Genomic DNA, 18,715 nt, shown 5'->3' with positions numbered 1-18,715 from the left:
GAGGGGTCTATTAATTCGAAAAAGTGTTTTTTAAACGAGTTGTACTTACGGTGTAATTAAAATAGAATTTCTGCGACATCTTTAATAAAATGTATTTTTATAAACAAGACATGATATTTATTTGTTCAAGCTTACAAATTAAATTAAATTTATTATATTGTATAAATCACTTTTTACATATTTATATCAACCCTGTTATTTGACAGACCGACAACAGACCGAATTGTTGTCAACGCAGCTAGCGCGACGGCGACAACGTCGGTTCGCTGCAATAAATCGCCCATCCAATCAAGAAACGCTGACAGTATAAATTTGAGCGTTCAGCGAGATGGCTTTCCCAGGAAAAATCAAAAAATCGGAAAAATATAGTGAAAAAGTGGAAGTGTATAGTGAAAAGCCAAATGTTAAATTAAAGCGCTGAGAAAATAGTTAGTGATAATCATGTGCATTTAAACGTAATAATGTGAAGTTATAGGCGGAAAAATATGCGACTGAGATGATTTATTGATATTTGAAAGTGAAAAAAAGTAAGAAGTTGGTAGAGAGAAGCCACGAATTAATGAAAAATCGAATGTGCGAAGCAAACTGAGGCAGCGAGGTGGGCAGAATTGTATTTTGCGAATTGGAGAGTAATGCAGAATGAAGTAGTAAATGAGTAAAATTTATGTGAAAAGGCGTTGCAAATGTGGCTAATAAAATCCTTTCTAATAGCTATTTGAAGAAGTAATGTAATTCTTCATTAACGCAATAAAGGCGTTAAAAAGGACGGAAACAAAGAAATATACGGGAGCTGTGTGAAAACGAGGTGAAGTAATTAGAACGTCAAAGCAGCGCAGTCGGTCAACAGCAAAAAGAGAGAAAGAGAGCGTAGCCAAGGTAAGTCGCTGACGTCACAGTGGCAGTCAAATGCAGTGAGAATAGAATAGTGAAAAATATGACTATGTAATGGACATTGCCGGCCAAATAAGTGTTACAAAAAATGAATTAAATGTATATGAACATGAATGAAATGCACAAAATCCTTGAGATAAACTAAAAAGTTCTTTAAAGTGTGGAATTATTTTTTATAGAAACGTATTCTTCATCAAAGATATAAAATTATGTTCTCTGCCTTAATATTTCGTTATATATATATCATATACATATTATGTATGATTGGTTAATAAAAATATTTTCTTTAAAATAATATTCTAAGAAGAATTATACAATTAAAAATGCTTAATTAATTTATACGCAGCAGTATTAATATGTGTTATTAACTAATGTACGTTTTTAACCTAATTTTTTAAAGTAGTTATATCGATGAATGTTCCAAATGCCTAATCAGCTCCCTCTACAAGTTAAAACTTTAACAAAACATCTTGTTAATTGCATCTTTACAATACAATTATCCAACTAAAATCTTCTAAATGTTATATAACTTTCATTTAAATCTTAAAAACATCATTTTGAATAAGAGCCTGTAAATACATAAATATTGATTTCCACCTAGATTATAGTAATAATTAGAAATTACATTATTTTTTTCATAAGAAGTGGAATGTTCATCAATTGACTTTTATATTATTCTATTTATTTTTTCGTCTGTCTTCTCAAGTAAAATAAGAAATTCGAATATGTAAAGACTCCTAAATCGCAATGCGCGTGGCAGCTTCTATGTGGAGGCCATTGGGGCCACATAACTTCAGCTGATAACGCAATGGTGAATACTATAGCTTCTACGTATATACAAATGTACGAATACATGCTTGTATGCTTTATAAGGCAGTGGATTAATTTTTTCTTTGCCTTTAATAAATGTTATGGTTTATCAATCGTGCTTTCAATAAGCAAAATGTTCGTAAATAATCTAAGTATTCCATTTATATTTGTATATATGATATGAATATATTCACTTTAAACAAAACGCTTGAAAATTTCGTTTTGTATTCGTTTGAAGATTAACATACACAGATTTATATTTACCCTGTCAATGATCGCCAAAAATTGGGGGGAGGGTAACAACTTTTTTAGAACAGGATCTAAATTCAATGGGTGCCTGAATCCCAGCGCAATATATCAGAAATATTGTGATATTGTGAATTATAACTATTTGAAGAGTGGGAGTTTGACTTCATGGATTCCAAATATTTTGTTTTGCCATAAATTGTCGATTATATTTGCATATGTATGATTTTCAACTTCTCGCATATATGACTTTTGACACTTGAGTGTTTATGTTTTAATTTAAGTTTTAATAATGCTTCGAAGTTGTAAATAAAAGTATAAAATGTTTCCAGGAAAATTGCGAAAGTATAAAATCTTCAGTTACATCCGAACTTAGCCTATTTTGCTTGTTTTATTTTTATGCTCGGTAAAATTCTTAATTACCGATTAATTTTTCTATATTGCAGATAATACTAAAAAGGACAATAGAAGAAGTAATTTGCCAAGAACGCTACCGAATCGATTTGCCATAAACCAATATATGGACAAAAATTGCCTGCATTTGTAAAAATTCTCATCTTTTCATGTATACATATGTACATATATATATATGCATAAATATATATAAGTACGAGCTAAAGAATATAAAGCCTGGCTAAACACCAACAACAGTCTCATTAGTGTTGGAAGCAAAAATTTTATTATTTGGGTAAATTTAAAATTATATCTATAACGAACTAATACAAGCTGTGTGCACGAGTATAAACCGATAAAACCGAGTACATTTTATTGTGACATCAACAGTAACACAGAAAAAAGCCAGCAAAACAGCACAATCCCCACAGGCAAAGAGCAAACAATGACTTCGCGGTGAGTACTTCTGAAGCGCAGCTTTTAAAACAATATATATACAGTGTATGTTTAGAAATTGGCATTCAAGCAACTGTTTAAACATTAATATCTATATTGTAAAAAAATATACGTATGTATATATACATCTTGTGTTGCTATGTAAACACTGTGTTCAGCCCTTTTCGGTACACACAATATACATATGTATGTGTACATTCACATTATATAAAACACGAAAGTGGAGCAAGCCATTCTACTATTTTCTTATTTTCTTAATATTTTGCTGTACTCCTTATTTTCATCAATGGAGCGTCATGTTGATATCGTTATTTTCATTTTACACCTTTTCGTTCTATAACCAACTGCAGGTTGGATCGCCTCTTTATATTGCTGGAGTCTGGCTCATCCGCGGTTACGCGTCGTGCGGCAGCGAAACAAATCGGAGAAGTGCAGAAGTTGTACCCACATGAGTTGCATGCGTTGCTGAATCGCCTAATTGGGTATTTGCACAGCACTTCATGGGATACGCGTATAGCTGCCTCACAAGCTGTCGAGGCGATTTTGCAAAATGTGCCCGCTTGGAAGCCGGAATTGTATGCCACCATAAAACGTGAGGTTATCAAAAAAGAGAAGGACATAGACGAAGAGTCAGCTGTAGCTTCTATCACTGGTGGTGGCGAGGATGACAGCTGCCAGTCGGTGGCCACCACCGCCACAACATCCAGTGAACAAAGCTGTAGTCGTGACGTGCAGCACCGTGACCGCCTGTTATCATTTGCGGAATTTGATTTGGAGCAAATATTACATAAAGGCGCGCGTCTTATCGGCTCAGAGGGCATTGAATTCGATTTGAATGAAAGTGATGTGACGGCGACGATTGTCGATGGAGGTGGAGGTGGAAACGCTAACGCCACTGCGGCAGAGAGGTTGAGTCGGCAACGTGCACTGCTGAATGAGAAACTAGGTCTGACGCAGGCGTCTAAATTGGGCGTCAATTTGATGGATATGATAACCGACGAGGATGTTATGGTGTCCAACAACAGCAACTCTTACAATGCCAATGAGGAGAAGGTATGTAAGCCTTTTCATGCCGACATCAGAGGCAACATTTTCAGAAATATATAACCCAAGCACTCGTTCGAGATGCCTGCTGATTACATACGATATATATTTTCTCCTACTTAAATTTCATTTTCATTGCAGATTCCAGTTGAAGACATACTGAATATAAAGTCCAATTCAAATTTAATTGCCTCCAATGGGCAACAACTGAGCTGTCGGGAAATGAATCGAGCCAAACGAAAAGCGCGACAAAATATCAATACCACCACAAGTGGCACTTGTGTTAGTGCATCAGTTAATAGTCTAAGCCGCAGTAATAGCAGTACGAGTAGCGGTTTGGGGACCTGTAAGAATGGTTCCAGTGCGTCCGATGAACCGGAGCGCAAGAAAGTTAAAACAGATTCACTGCAACGACAGGAGGTTTTCTACACACTGAATGGTTGGTGTTGCTAAATTGTCATTTATATGTTTATCACTAATTTTCATTTCTTCATGTTAGATCCCGTTCCTGACGCGACCGGCATGTGGGTGGATGCCGTCAATTGGCCCCTGGAAAACTTTTGTGCACGTTTATATGTTGACCTCTTCAACCCCAGATGGGAGGTACGTCACGGCGCTGCAACTGCGCTGCGCGAACTAATTAACAGTCACTCCAATGGTGCTGGTAAAGCGATCGGTATGTCCCGCGAAGAAATATATCAGCATCACAATCTCTGGATGGAGGATGCGGCCTTGCGCCTGCTCTGCGTACTTTGCTTGGATCGCTTCGGCGATTTCGTGTCCGACCAAGTCGTGGCACCAGTACGCGAAACATGTGCACAGGTGTTGGGTACAATTGTTAAAGAAATGCATGCTGAGCAAGTCCATCAGATCGTGCAACTGTTGATGAAATTGCTTAAGCAGAAGGAATGGGAGGTTCGTCACGGTGGACTGTTGGGTTTGAAATATGTTTTTGTAGTACGTGAGGACCTATTGCCCGTTTATGTGCCGCAAACTATAAATGACATATTATTAGCGCTGTTCGACGTCGTGGACGATGTGGGCGCTGTTGCCGCGTCAACTTTGATACCGATCGCTACGTGGCTACCGAAATTGTTGAATCCCGCGCAGGTGTCGTCGATCGTAAAGATGTTATGGGACCTGCTATTAGATCAGGACGAGCTGACAAGTGCCAGCAACAGCTTCATGGGTTTGCTGGCCGCGATTCTGTGTTTACCAAATGCTGGCTCTTGGATACAGTGAGTATTTATTCAATCCAAAATTTTTGATCTCATTATGTGTATTTCTATTGTGTATATTTTCTTAAAGAATGGAACCAATGTCTACCCTGATTCCACGACTGTGGCCATTCCTTTCGCATAGCTCCAGTTCGGTGCGCAAATCTACTTTGCTAACACTTCAAACACTCACTGCCAGTAACTTAAGTAAAGAGAAGCTTGAAGCTACGACTGTGGATGTTCCTGCTACAAGCACTGCCGATATTAACAATGGCAACGGTGTGATTGTGTCGAGTAAGGAATCTTCAAATGATGCAGCCGCTGCATTAGCAATCAATTTCGATTCGAAAAAATTAAATCTAAATTTGGGTGTCGTCGATTGGCAGTGGAAACTATTGCAGGACGCCCTTCGTTTCATTTATGAACGTATTCTAGTCGAACCTCAGGCAGATATACAAGAGATGTCGTGTAAAGTATGGAACAATTTGTTATGCAATTCTGATTTGGGAGCACTACTTCATGCAGCTTGCCCTGTCGTGTCATCGTGGATTTGCTTAGCTATGCAGCCCGCGCGTCTCGCTTTCGATTCTTCCATATTAATACATACCTCTGCAGAAACACACATTTCTGTGGCCTCATCAGCTAATGGAAGCTCGCCTGTTACACCCCGTCGACGTACACAACGCGTTGCCGACGACTTGGATGCTAATTCCACTCCAGCAACGCAAAGGTACTTTCTTGGTGGCAATGAGGCGACGCCTCAGGAAGTACGTGAACGCAATGTAATTCGTGCGCGTATAATGGCAGCCAGGGTGCTGGGTGCACTCTCCAAATATCTAGTACAGCCTGCGCCGGGTGTGTCGTACACGCCTAATATGGAATCACCGATGGACTGTTATACCAAAGTGCTCTTAGGTCATTTAAATTCTCGGTCAGCGGTGCAGCGCATTGTTTGTGGTAAGCTTCATTGGCAATTCATAAATGTGCTCATATAAATTTCTTACGTACATTTTGTCAAAGGTCTAACAATTGCTTTTTGGGCGCAAATGGATCCATCAATGCATAAAGCTGCACCCACATTGGCGGAGAAACTCCGCGCATGTGTCATGGAGTATGTCTATTATGACGAAGTAGCCATTTCTTTTACGAGGTATTTGTTTGATTCGATGCTGACAATAAAACGAAGTGATTATTCGATTTACTATTTTTTCATTTAGACTTCACCAAGAAGCTCATGATCTCATTGCCACATTAAAACAATATAAAATAGTCATAAACGATTTCAACAATGCACGAGTTTTTACATTGGATCAAATTGAAGCAATTGCCACCACGCTCACAGAGGGTTTGCATCGATATGCACTAAAACCGAAATTGTTGGAAACACTCGAAGAGCGCAGGCGCGGTTTACAAAACTCTTTTACGCAGACCTCAGCTGAGCAATGCGCCTATAATATAAGCGCTCAAGCGGCATTAGCTGCTGCCGTTGTATGTATGCAGTGCCTGCCGGAGAAACTTAATCCGATAGTAAAGCCTCTCATGGAATCCATAAAACGAGAAGAGTGCGAGCTACTGCAACAACTTTCGGCGGAGTTCCTAGTACAACTAATGCATCAAGTGTGTGATAGAAATCCTAGTCCCAATAGTAAAATACTGACTAACTTATGTACGCTACTGAAGAGCGATCCTCAGTTTACGCCGAAAATTGTGAGTAAAAGCAGCACTGCTTAAAATACGAAATAAATATGTCGAACTCATGTTTGTATATACTTCCCATATGAATTTTAGATTTTAAGCCCATTGACATTGAAGCAGACCCCATTGCCACAGACGGCCGCAGTCACAAACAATTGCGTATATTATGGCATTTTAACTTTAAGCCTTCAACAAAATAATATACAAATTGGTGGTACTGGCAACCGCAGTGTTGCTGCGAGTACTCCCCGCGGACCCGGCAGGCCTCCGTTGACTGAAACCCTTGCCACAGCGGGCGACGTCACCAATGTAGCCAATGCGGTGGTAAGTTACTTTTAAAGTGAATTTAAGATTTTAATTACAATTGAGTAATATTTAATCTAACAGGAATTGAAACAAAATCGCATTCAGCGCATGGGTGCATCTTGTGCCATATCGAAGATTTGCCTAGGCTTTAAGATGTATATTTTCTCCAAGATACCAGTTTTCCAGCAGATCCTCTTTGCTAAAATTGAACAATTCACCAGTAGTTATCCAAATATGGAGCTTTTATCGGATGTGCCCCTAGACTTAGCACAGACAAATGATATAATTACATCGCTGCAGTTGATCGAAATTGCAGCTCCACACTTTTTGCAGTTTGCCAGCGATACTTCAGCCAAAGAAAAAGTGTTTAAGCAGCTATTCGAGTTGCTTCCACATTTCAGTGTACTTATTACGCATCCATTAAAGGCGGTAAGTGTCTTACGTTGTCTTTGAAGCCTACACTAAATTTATTGACATCTATTTTGATAATTAGGTACGCCACATGGTCGCTCGATGTATTGCAGCACTCGCTGCTGCCGATTTAGTGCGCGCAATGCACTTTGTGTTGGACGTGCTGCTTGGTATGCTGGTTAATATTGAGAAAGTGATCCAGCGCCAGGGTGCGATTGAGGCCATTGAACGTGTGGTGGACAAGCTGCAGCTATCTATTGTGCCTTATACCGTCCTTCTAGTCGTCCCATTGTTGGGTAAGCTTCTCTATCGTTTAACAAACTATAACTATTTGTTTTATGTTATTTGTTTTTCGCCACACTCCAGGTTGCATGAGTGACCCTGACGAATCGGTCCGCCTGCTTTCTACCCATTGTTTCGCTGCACTTATTCAGCTGATGCCGTTAGACTCGCGAAGTAAATCGATCAAAAACGAGATTCCTTCAGTAGAGTTGCAGCAGCGTAAGATACGCGATCGCGAATTTCTCGACTATCTTTTTACACCAAAAAGTATACCCGATTACAAGGTGCCAGTGCCACTTTCGGTGGAGCTGCGTTCATATCAACAGGCAGGTGTGAATTGGTTATGGTTTCTTAATAAATACAATTTGCATGGAATACTCTGCGATGATATGGGTCTTGGTAAGACATTGCAAACGATTTGCATTCTTGCTGGCGATCACTACCAACGCCATGTAGACAAAGCCGCACCACTGCCAAGCTTGGTCATTTGTCCACCCACTCTCACTGGCCATTGGGTGTACGAAGTGGAAAAATTTATAGAAAAATCGAATATTTTGCGCCCACTACATTACGTGGGATTGCCTATTGGGCGCGAAAAATTGCGTAGCCAAATTGGGGTGTGTAATTTGGTTGTGGCTTCATATGACACAATACGAAAAGATATAGATTTTTTCAGTACCATACATTGGAACTATTGTGTGCTGGATGAAGGCCACATCATAAAGAATGGCAAAACAAAAAGTTCGAAGGCCATTAAGATGCTCAAGGCTAAGCATCGTTTGATTCTTTCGGGAACGCCTATACAAAACAACGTACTTGAGCTGTGGTCACTCTTTGACTTCCTCATGCCTGGTTTCCTTGGCACTGAAAAACAGTTTATTGCACGTTACAGTCGACCTATACTTGCTTCCAGAGATTCTAAGAGCTCTTCAAAAGAGCAGGAAGCCGGCGTTCTCGCCATGGAGGCATTACATCGGCAGGTGCTACCATTCCTGTTGCGACGCGTGAAGGAAGATGTGTTGACCGATTTACCACCAAAAATAACCCAAGATTTACTTTGCGAATTGAGTCCATTGCAAGAGCGTTTGTACGAGGACTTCAGTCGTACACATTTGAATTCACATTGGAAGGATTGCTTGCAGAGTTTAGGCGATAGTGATAGCATTAGCAAGAAGGCTCACATTTTCCACGATTTGCGTTATCTACAAAACGTATGCAATCATCCGAAATTGGTGCTGACGCCAAAACATTCGGAGTACATGAAGATCACACTGGAGTTGCAGAAACAGCAGAGCTCTCTAGACGACATCGAACACTCGGCGAAATTGCCGGCATTGAAGTGAGTACATAACAATTGTTATCTGAGCGTATATATGTTATAAAATATTTGACATTTTCTATCCGGTTTAGACAACTACTGCTGGATTGCGGCATTGGCGTTCAGACAGAGACGGTTAGCCAGCATCGCGCGCTAATTTTCTGTCAATTGAAAGCTATGCTGAATATTGTCGAGAATGACTTGTTGCGCAAACACTTGCCTTCCGTTACGTACTTGCGTCTGGATGGCAGCGTGCCAGCATCCTTACGACAGCAAATTGTAAATAACTTCAACACAGATCCGAGTATCGATGTCCTTCTACTCACTACTCAGGTAAAGCTGGCGTATTAATCGATTATATAGAAATGTATTAATATCTGCATCTAACTCAAGGTTGGTGGCCTCGGCTTAAATTTGACTGGTGCCGATACAGTAATATTTGTTGAGCATGATTGGAATCCAATGAAGGATCTACAAGCTATGGACCGTGCTCATCGAATTGGTCAAAAGAAGGTAGTGAATGTGTATCGTTTGATAACGCAAAAAACTCTCGAGGAAAAAATCATGGGTCTGCAGAAGTTCAAAATACTCACCGCAAATACTGTGGTTAGTTCAGAGAATGCCTCGTTGGAGACAATGGCCACGGGTCAGCTATTTGACTTGTTCAATGCAAAAGATACTGACAAAACAGGATCAAGCGGTACACCAGTCTCGCATACGAGCGTTGGTGGTAGTCAAATGGCTATGAATGCTATCATTGAATCTCTGCCAGAGCTATGGTCAGAACAGCAGTATGATGAGGAGTATGACGTATCAAATTTTGTGCAGGGTTTGAAGAAGTAAATCCCAAATTGACAAAGGAAATGGACATAATATCTTTATAAATAATAAAAATAACTGTGAGTTGATACGGAATTTAATGCTTCCAGACAGACATTGCCGTAATGCAGCAACACCTTTTAAAAGGATTTCTGGGATTTGAACGCAGATTAGTTTCTAAGAATTTTCCGTTTTTTACTATTACCATATATTTCGATATATCTAATTAATAATGATAATATAGCCTCTTAATGTGCACCTTTTTATTTATTTAAAAAAATGAGAACTTTGCATTGTTTAGTTTATACTTTCCTTTTCTTTTTCAAATATATATATTTTAAGTAATTTTCGCTGGTTTTCTTTTTATAATGTTTTTATAATATGTAATTAAGTATTATATTCTTCGTTTGCACTTTACGACCGTAAAGGAATTTATCAATAAAGTACTATAAAAAGAACAAACAAACCTTTAAAGGGGGAAAACAACGCAATTACAACCGGTACTTTCCATTGCAACAACAACTATTTGATTTATGTCTTCGAAGAATGCCGATTTCATAAATCAACTGGCGCTGCACAATACAATAGATATTTTTATTGCGTAAATCACGTGTTCGTAGGACGCATCAAACCTACATTACATCTAGCGCACTAGCCCACACATATGTACATGTGTACAGAGATATATGCCATCACAATGCCTGTCAGCTAGTATGCTCGTACGCTCGTATGGATTGCAGCACAATTCTTTGATAAGAGACTCGGCTTTTTATCAGTATTAACCGCCGCGGGGCCGCTGATAATGAGATTGGGTTCGTAAAAGGTATTGTCTTCTATAAATATGTGAGGGAAGTATAAATGTATGTCTTAAATCTTGAATTTGAAAGAAATCAGTACGCGTCTTCCATTTAATCAAGTGGTTGATGTAAAGTGTTATACAAGTGTTCAAGGATTGTTATTTTATTATTCGACAGTTTGAGTGAATTCCACTTTGATGTCTTCCTTCAAACAGCGGGTTCTATTTAGCTTAGCGTTTGCGGCCTTTGCATGTATTTATAGCGGTTTGGTAGCTGGCCATGGCATGATGTTGGATCCGCCGGGTCGTTCCTCCCGTTGGCGTTACAATTCTACGGCGCCTACTAACTACGATGATAATGGATTGAACTGTGGTGGTATGACGGTAAGGAAATGGGCTAAATGATGAGGGGAAATCAAACCCGTAGGGTAACCCATTCTCAATTGGTTTCTTTGCCTTTTGGCTAATGTTTTGAATATTGCTAATTATTTTTTTTTTCATATTTGCGATAGATTTGTCATATATGTATGTATGTAAGTCTTTTATGGTTGTTTATTAAAATATAGTTTAGAAGGATGTGGATTACTAAAAATAGTGAAGACAGGATTTACTTAATTTTTAATGGTCATTTACTGCCAAGAGGGATATACATACATATATATTTATGTAGTATTGTAATGTTGTAATGAATTCTGAGGGATTCATTACAATGATACAAAACTTGTAATTCAACAGCGCAGACCAGTTATTTCACTCTCTACCCGGATATACATACATACATACATACATATTGATCTTTCTAGGTGCAATGGCAAAAAAACAATGGCAAATGTGGACTCTGTGGTGATAATTATGCCATGCCCATGCCGCGTCAAAACGAAATAGGCGGCTATTATGGAGGTTTGGGTGTAATAACAAAAGAATATAACAACTCCTACACGGCCAGGGTGGGTGTACGCATCACCACCAATCACTTGGGCTACTTCCGTTTTGATCTTTGTAATCTGAGCGAATTTGGTGGTGAGTCGGAAATCTGTTTCGCCAAGTATCCACTACGTTTTGTAGATGGCTCCAACCGTCTCTACATTGGTAGTACAGCGGGTTGGATTGTAGCAGACCTGGTTTTGCCCGAACAACTGAATTGCAAGCATTGTGTACTGCGTTGGACGTATACTGGTGGTAAGCGCAAAGCAACGGTAATCTGTCGCATTCAACTAATTAAACGTTTCTCATTTTATTAATGCAGGCAATAATTGGGGCCCTTGTGGAAATGGTACAAGCGCTTTGGGCTGTGGACCACAGGAAAATTTCGTCAACTGTGCTGATATCAGTATTGCATATCCAATTAATGGTCGTTCAAAATTCTACCGTTCGAATATGCATTCACGTAGCGAACAAGTCAACGATGGGATCCCAGAATTCTATAGGCAATTATGGCTCTATAAAATAAAGAATAGAGATATGTAAAGCTAAATATGTATAATTTTTGTTTTTTTTTTTATTGGAGAGAATTAAAGTTTCATCATTTATTGCATGCATTAGTTAACACACGTGAACTTTGACACCGTTTGGTGAATGCGGCTTGACAATAAACAGCTTTAATGGACCACTGATGTGCGGTGCGTGTAATTATTAATAGGGTGATTTAACGTCCGATATAATCTTCAGATTTTGATTATTACACATCATTTTTTGGTAAAAATCATTAAAATACACTGTTCGTGCGTGCCTCTTGTTGAATGCAACCAAATATTTATCTAGATGATAAATATCTACATGAAATATATGAACAGGTGTTTAGGTAGTCAAAAACTCCGTCATTAAAAAATAATTATAATTATTTGTTGTTGGTATATACTAAAGCGAATGTGACAAATTTCCGAAAAAAATTAACTTTTCATATTTTTTTAAAACTTATAACTTTTACACCTTAAATAAGCGAAGGTAATTTTAACAAAAAATTTCCTGTACATAAACTCTGGCTTGCATTATCGAATTTGCTTTGAAGTTTTTGCAAAGGACTTTAAAAAGTATCGTATATGGTGGGTGGGCTCAGGTGGTGATCACTGCATTTGAGATCATCAATAAAGAGTTTTGTATGTATAAGCTGTGAGTTATTCGCCCACACATTAACATCTACCAGTTATATAATAATAATAAAAAACTGTTTTTAGAATAAATTTTGTATTTAATTATCTTGTATTTATAATAATATATATAAACTTTTCAGTATTTTCATTATTACTTTCATTCATTTGTTAGGTAATTTCATATTTAAGTAAGTAGTATGTATGTATGTATAATGCTATGCAATATTTGTAATTATATATAACTGTTGTTGGTGTTGTTCACAATTTACATTCATGGCAATAACTCTGCTTTGACCGTAGTCAGACACATTGAATTTAGAAATATAATGTACGTATGAATGTTTTTTATAGATTTCTTAAAAAAATTCATACACATATACATATATGTGTGCTAATTTAGACATGTATTGGTGCTATAGGTTGCAAGCATATTTGTTTCGTTTACTGACGAGAATGCTCTCTGATTGCTTTCTTTAATTTTTTGTAGAAATAATAGATTGCTAAATGACATTTGTGAACGTAAAACATGTTTATGATCTCTACTTTAAATTAATATGTCGATCTCCATTTCATGTTTTCAGTTTTGTTTTAAATTTAATTGAACATAATATATGTTGACTATCTTCACATACATTTTTATTAATATTTTTTCTTTGTTTGTATAATGTATTTATAAATTCCATACACTATTTATGTAATTATTTCATTTTCATGTACGTATATTTGTTAAGTTTCGTTTGTGCAATGTGGAATATAAGATCTGCATACGCATGAGTGTATGCAAATATGTACATATATGAAATAAGTAACTAAAATGGATTTGATTTAATGTAAAAATATATAGTTCAACTCTATCTAAAACATGCGAAACACACTCGGCCTTGTCTGTGTGGAATATATTAGTGAGTGCCACGTTTGAAATTTCAATTCAATTAGCAAAATAACTATAAATTTTAGTTATTAAACTATCGACGACTTTTCTACGAACTTCGTCGCTCCCAAATATTTATAAACATTTTGAAATCAAAAATGTGAAACATTTCAATACTCAGAGCAGTAGGAGTAATAGATGGTGTGTGTTTGTGTACTTCGAAAGACTGTAAGCGTAGCCTGTAATACGGCAAATACTCTATCCTTAAATTGATTGTATGTCAAAGCCAGAGAAGATTAGCTGAATTCTATTATTTTCTTCAAATCCGTTGAACTTAGCAAACAAAATTTAATTTTTTAATTTTTTTTTTTTCTCAAAAAGTTGTGATAATTAATTTTCAATTAATTCTTAATCTTAATCGTTTTTATTTCATTGAAACATTTTGTTAAAATACATTTTTGGTTTTTGTAAAACAATGTATCTAAATATTTGCTTAATTCTTTCTCTACATTTTAGTTTCAATTTAAATTCATTTATTAATTTTCACTTACACGTAAATTACATAATTATGTTTTCTTGATTTATTGTTCAAGACTATTTGCGTAATACCTGAATTTTAGAATTTTGAGTCCGAAACGCGGTTTTCTTTGTTTGTTCTGTATTTTCTTTGCTAAATAATTGCAATTTTCATTGGTATTTTAGTTTGTAAGTTTGTCTCGTGCATTTCGTTTATGTTTTCGTCATATCCAAAAGGGTTGTTGCCAAAAGTTTTGTAAATTGCTTTGGTTTGGTTTTCTTGTACAGCGCACTAGCATTGTTTATCAATAACCATATTTAATATTATATATATATTTATACACACATATATGTATGTATGGACTTAGTTATTTTATGTTTCTTGTTTTAAGTTGGTTCTAGAGATTTTTGTATTTTGTTTTTTTTTTTTCATTAAAATTCTGTAGACTTTGACTTTGCGAATATTTCATTATTATTTCCAGTTATTATCACTGAATTTACGAATTTTACCTGGTTTCTAAACAACATAAATAGAGGACAATCGTTTATACTTTGTATAGTCAGCGAGTAGAGAGACAGCTAACAGTTTTCGTTATGTAAGTAATTTTTGTTTCAAAGGAGAGATATTTGTAAAATAATATCTATAAAATAGCTGCCCCCTGTTGTATTTTCATATGTTGACATTAGATCTAATTTATCTTTACTTTCGCTTAATACTTGTTAACTACACAAATTAAATAAAACAAAAATATGAATAATTTGTTTTACTAACATATATTAAGCGATATATGCATACCGCATATCCAAATGTTGAGAACACAATTTATTAATATTATGGTCAAAACTTAATAACCACATTTTTGGTGAGACCATACAGAAAATAGGCATTTAATTATCGAATATTCTGTGTGAAATGCGTTAACTTTGTACTGAAAGAATTGATAAACAAAAACTTTCTCCCTCAAACATAATTTGATCCGTTCAGGGTTTTATAGCACCCGAAAATTGCAATCTGTCTTCTTTGCTGACAATCCAAGTGAAATAATGTATGTATCCTTCAATTATCTTTTGTCATTTAGTTGCTTAATTACATTTAAAACCGTATGTTGTTGTTTTTCTTTTTAGTAATATCCATTTTATTCTTCTATGTATTTAGTGTGTATCCAGTACTTATATTTTATATTTTTTAATCGAGTTTTTTTTTATTTTACTTTGCATTAATATTTGAGAAATATTCATTACTTGTTCGGACTTGTATTTATATTTCTCCGCTTGGCACGATTTCTTGAGTTTATTATACATTTGTATGGAGCGTTGAGATTAGAACAAAAATAACAGATACAAAAACATGAATGATTTTAAAATTCTATAAATTTTCAACACTCAAACTAAAATAAAATAATGACTTAATCCTTTGATTTGATGTGGATAGTATGTGGTTATGTTATATCTAAACGAGTTTTGGATATGTCAATAATATAATAATTATTGAGTATTATTCATATTATTTCAAAATGCAACCAGATTTTATATGCAAATTTAATATATGATGACTTGTTGAACACTTGTTCGACAAAGAAAGAGTGAAAGTTTTTGTGGAACTTTTTAGAATGTATGGCTGGGCATATTTACAATTTTGAAGTAACAAAATATTAAAAGATATAAAAAAATTTGTCAGAGGGGCTTTGAATAAGTAAATGAAATGCATAAATAAAACAACAACAGAAACAATTAATTATTTTCTGCATAAAATCAAAATTTATTTAACATTTTAAAAACACATTTATAATTTGTATATGCGCTATTTGCTTAATTTTCTTTATATATGTATATTTATAATGGGGCATAGAAAAGATTAAACATACAGCTTTGCTTTGAAATTACGAATATACAGCATATGCACGTTTTTGTACATAAACATTTTTAGATAATACATTTTTCTTCTTTCTTATAAATTATATAAAAAAAACTATATAGGGATTTTTTAAACCTATTTATGTATATGTATATATTAAATAACCATATTTTTGTTGGCATTCGTATTTGAGACTTTAGTATACTTTTCAAATTAAGACTTGCAAACATTTCTAACTTAGTAAGGAGGAAATATAACTAAAATATTAACTTAACTACATTACAAGGAAGAAACGGTATGTGTGCCTGTATTTTTGTGAATGCAACTACGTAAGCTGTTTTCATAAGAGTAACTACTACAGTACATAACCATAAATAAATTTAATAATAATTTGTCATACAGTCTTAAATGCATGCAAAATAAACTATACATTTATGATAAAATGATAATAATCAGATTTTTTTTTTAAATTTTCCCACATGCATCAATCAAACCAAATTGAAGACACTTCTAGTGAAATATCTTCATGAAAAGAAAATTGAATCGAGTGTATGTTTAAAATACTAAAATATTAATTAATGCACATATGTTTAAAAAAAAAACAATATTTTTAATATTGCAGCATTGTAAGTGGAAGACGACAGTTGCTCACATTTGTGTTTACAAACAGTGGTTTGAATGTTTGTTTGTCATAACTCTTACCTCTGTGGTGTATGGGAAGTTACGATTAAAGCAATTATTCAAAAATCATTCTTAGTTTTACAATGAGTTTTCAACGTATTAAATTTCAGCAAACCAGTGTTTTTGCAAATTGAAGAAACAGCAGAAGGAATGGAAAGAAACTTTAATGGGCTAAGGCTTAAAGCTGTAAATCGTATGTATTTCATAACAATAAGGCGCCAATTACTTCGAGAGTTTATGCCCCGTTGTTTGCAAATCATTTCATTAACAATTGAGATAAAAAATGCAACAAGGACAACTTTTTTTGTCTTTAGTTTGTTTAGTTAAAATAAATGTTAAAATCATAAATTATAAATCAAAAGACTATTAATAAAATTTCGAATAAAATACAATGTGTATATGAAATGGGGAAGTAGAGGTTATGGGACGGGTTTAAGTAATGAAGAGTTTAAGATTGGAGATTTGTGGGATTTCGAAACAAATTACTGCTTATTAAAATAATCAAAAAATGCGCTTTCTGCTGGTGGAAGATTAAATAAGGTTTTGTTTGTTTAGCGTAAAGATGCTTTTTACAACTGACGTAATTGCAGTGAATTCTTTTAGCATTATGTAAAATATTTAAAAGAATATGCATACATGAAAGAGCAAAATTTCTACTATCACTAAATCGACGAAGAAATGCACAATTTTTGACTGCAATGTTCTAAATTTAAATGAAAGCTATAAAGTACGGTTATTTGCCAATGCGATGACGATATGTATCTGTGCATGTGGGTGTGTTTTACATTATTCGTATGCAATTGCTTACTTGCTTGCGTATAAAATGTTGAACCGAATGCTAGGATATTGAACAAGTTTATTATTTATATCATTTCTTCGCGCAATAATGTTTGCTAAGTTGCATTTGAATAGTTTTTACGTGTGTTTTTTTGTAATAATTAATTAATTGTGTTATTATTATATTTTAAACATTTTTAAGCCCCATTTAAAATTAATTCAGTTTGTTTCATTTAACTTTGAGTTCATTTCGCCTACCAACTTCAAAAACTTACTTAAAGATTAATAATTAATTATTTATTTGCTACACCTTTTATCTTAGTTCTGTTTTTGTTTGTTTGTTTGTATTAATACAAAATTTTAACTTCATTATTCACTTATTTATTTAGTTGTTATATGTATATATTTTTGAATTCATTACATGGATTATATGCTTGAATAACGGTTTAATTCTATCTTGTATGTTTTGCTGTATTATTTGTTGAATCTTTTTAAATTAAAACACTATTTTTAATTAATTGGGATTAATTATAATGTTTTGAAGTGTTCGCTTTATATGTGTGCTAAAATTTGTTTTCTGTGTGTTTCTTTGCTGTGCTGTTCACTTTGTGTATATATTTGTGAATCTTTTAATTTATACAATAATTTTTCCACTCCCGTTTATTTCGGTTTGGCTTATGGATTTTTTAATAGATAAATGGTTTATTGTACCCTTGCAACGGAAAGTTTTGTATTTTGTTGTTGCTCGGTCGCTTGTCATATTGCAGAAGTTTATTGCTTAGATGAATCGGTCTGCTAACTTTTAAGAATCTCCACTCTCTATAATATTTGAATATTATATCTTTCTCAACAATAACCGAAAAGGCAATCAATTTGTTTACGAATAATTACATATTCTCATTTCGTCTAGAATATGAAAGTACATTACTTTCCCTTTAGTGTTAATGTGTATCTTTAAACATATCTTAAGCTGACATTAAAAGCTTGTTGTTCATTGCGATTGAAATTAGCTCTCTATTGCATTGTATGGTCATATGCATAAATTGCATAATTACTTTTTGCCATGGCACACTGAATTCGAATTTAATTGTACTTAACTCCCTCTCTCACTCTCTCTTTATTAAGTCTGAACAGTGGTGCTATGTATTTATGTAATCAGACCTCTCCAGGATGCTTAATTATTCATCATTTGATTGCGGTTGCAAATCTGAATGAAACAACAATAGGAAATGTTCATTTAA

General features: G+C 34.9%; 3 protein-coding genes across 11 annotated transcripts in view; 2 read left to right on the top strand and 1 right to left on the bottom strand.

Moving 5' to 3' along the window:
- Positions 1-236: 236 nt before the first annotated feature.
- On the top strand, positions 237-10,233 carry LOC105221646 (TATA-binding protein-associated factor 172). Of its 2 annotated transcripts, none has more exons than XM_011198780.3 (15): positions 237-647; positions 712-876; positions 2,394-2,796; positions 3,147-3,849; positions 3,982-4,279; positions 4,340-5,078; positions 5,149-6,014; positions 6,078-6,207; positions 6,275-6,764; positions 6,846-7,076; positions 7,140-7,487; positions 7,552-7,765; positions 7,836-9,090; positions 9,162-9,402; positions 9,463-10,233. In XM_011198780.3, exons 3-15 carry the CDS (start codon positions 2,786-2,788, stop codon positions 9,910-9,912), a joined length of 5,976 nt encoding a protein of 1,991 aa, XP_011197082.2. In that variant the 5' UTR covers positions 237-647; positions 712-876; positions 2,394-2,785; the 3' UTR covers positions 9,913-10,233. The 2 variants fall into 2 exon arrangements, with proteins under 2 accessions (XP_011197082.2, XP_054081902.1); XM_054225927.1 differs by having other exon boundaries at positions 237-655.
- Positions 10,234-10,740: 507 nt separating this feature from the next.
- On the top strand, positions 10,741-12,167 carry LOC105221647 (uncharacterized). Its single transcript, XM_011198781.3, has 3 exons — positions 10,741-11,068; positions 11,488-11,863; positions 11,931-12,167. Exons 1-3 carry the CDS (start codon positions 10,883-10,885, stop codon positions 12,149-12,151), a joined length of 783 nt encoding a protein of 260 aa, XP_011197083.2. The 5' UTR covers positions 10,741-10,882; the 3' UTR covers positions 12,152-12,167.
- A 1,605-nt stretch (positions 12,168-13,772) lies between these two features.
- The window catches only part of LOC105221648 (putative transcription factor capicua), a 52,488-nt gene continuing 47,545 nt past the window's right edge, over positions 13,773-18,715 (bottom strand). For all 8 annotated transcript variants that reach the window (XM_054225924.1, XM_029037888.2, XM_054225925.1 and 5 more), the window contains one exon: positions 13,773-18,681. In XM_054225924.1, coding sequence (XP_054081899.1) covers positions 18,653-18,681 — 29 coding nt within the window. In that variant the 3' untranslated portion in view covers positions 13,773-18,652. The remainder of the gene's footprint in view (positions 18,682-18,715) is intronic.

The sequence above is a fragment of the Zeugodacus cucurbitae genome, chromosome 2 (assembly GCF_028554725.1).
Source record: "Zeugodacus cucurbitae isolate PBARC_wt_2022May chromosome 2, idZeuCucr1.2, whole genome shotgun sequence".
Lineage (NCBI taxonomy): Eukaryota > Metazoa > Arthropoda > Insecta > Diptera > Tephritidae > Zeugodacus > Zeugodacus cucurbitae.
This window is presented reverse-complemented; position numbering and strand designations above follow the sequence as displayed.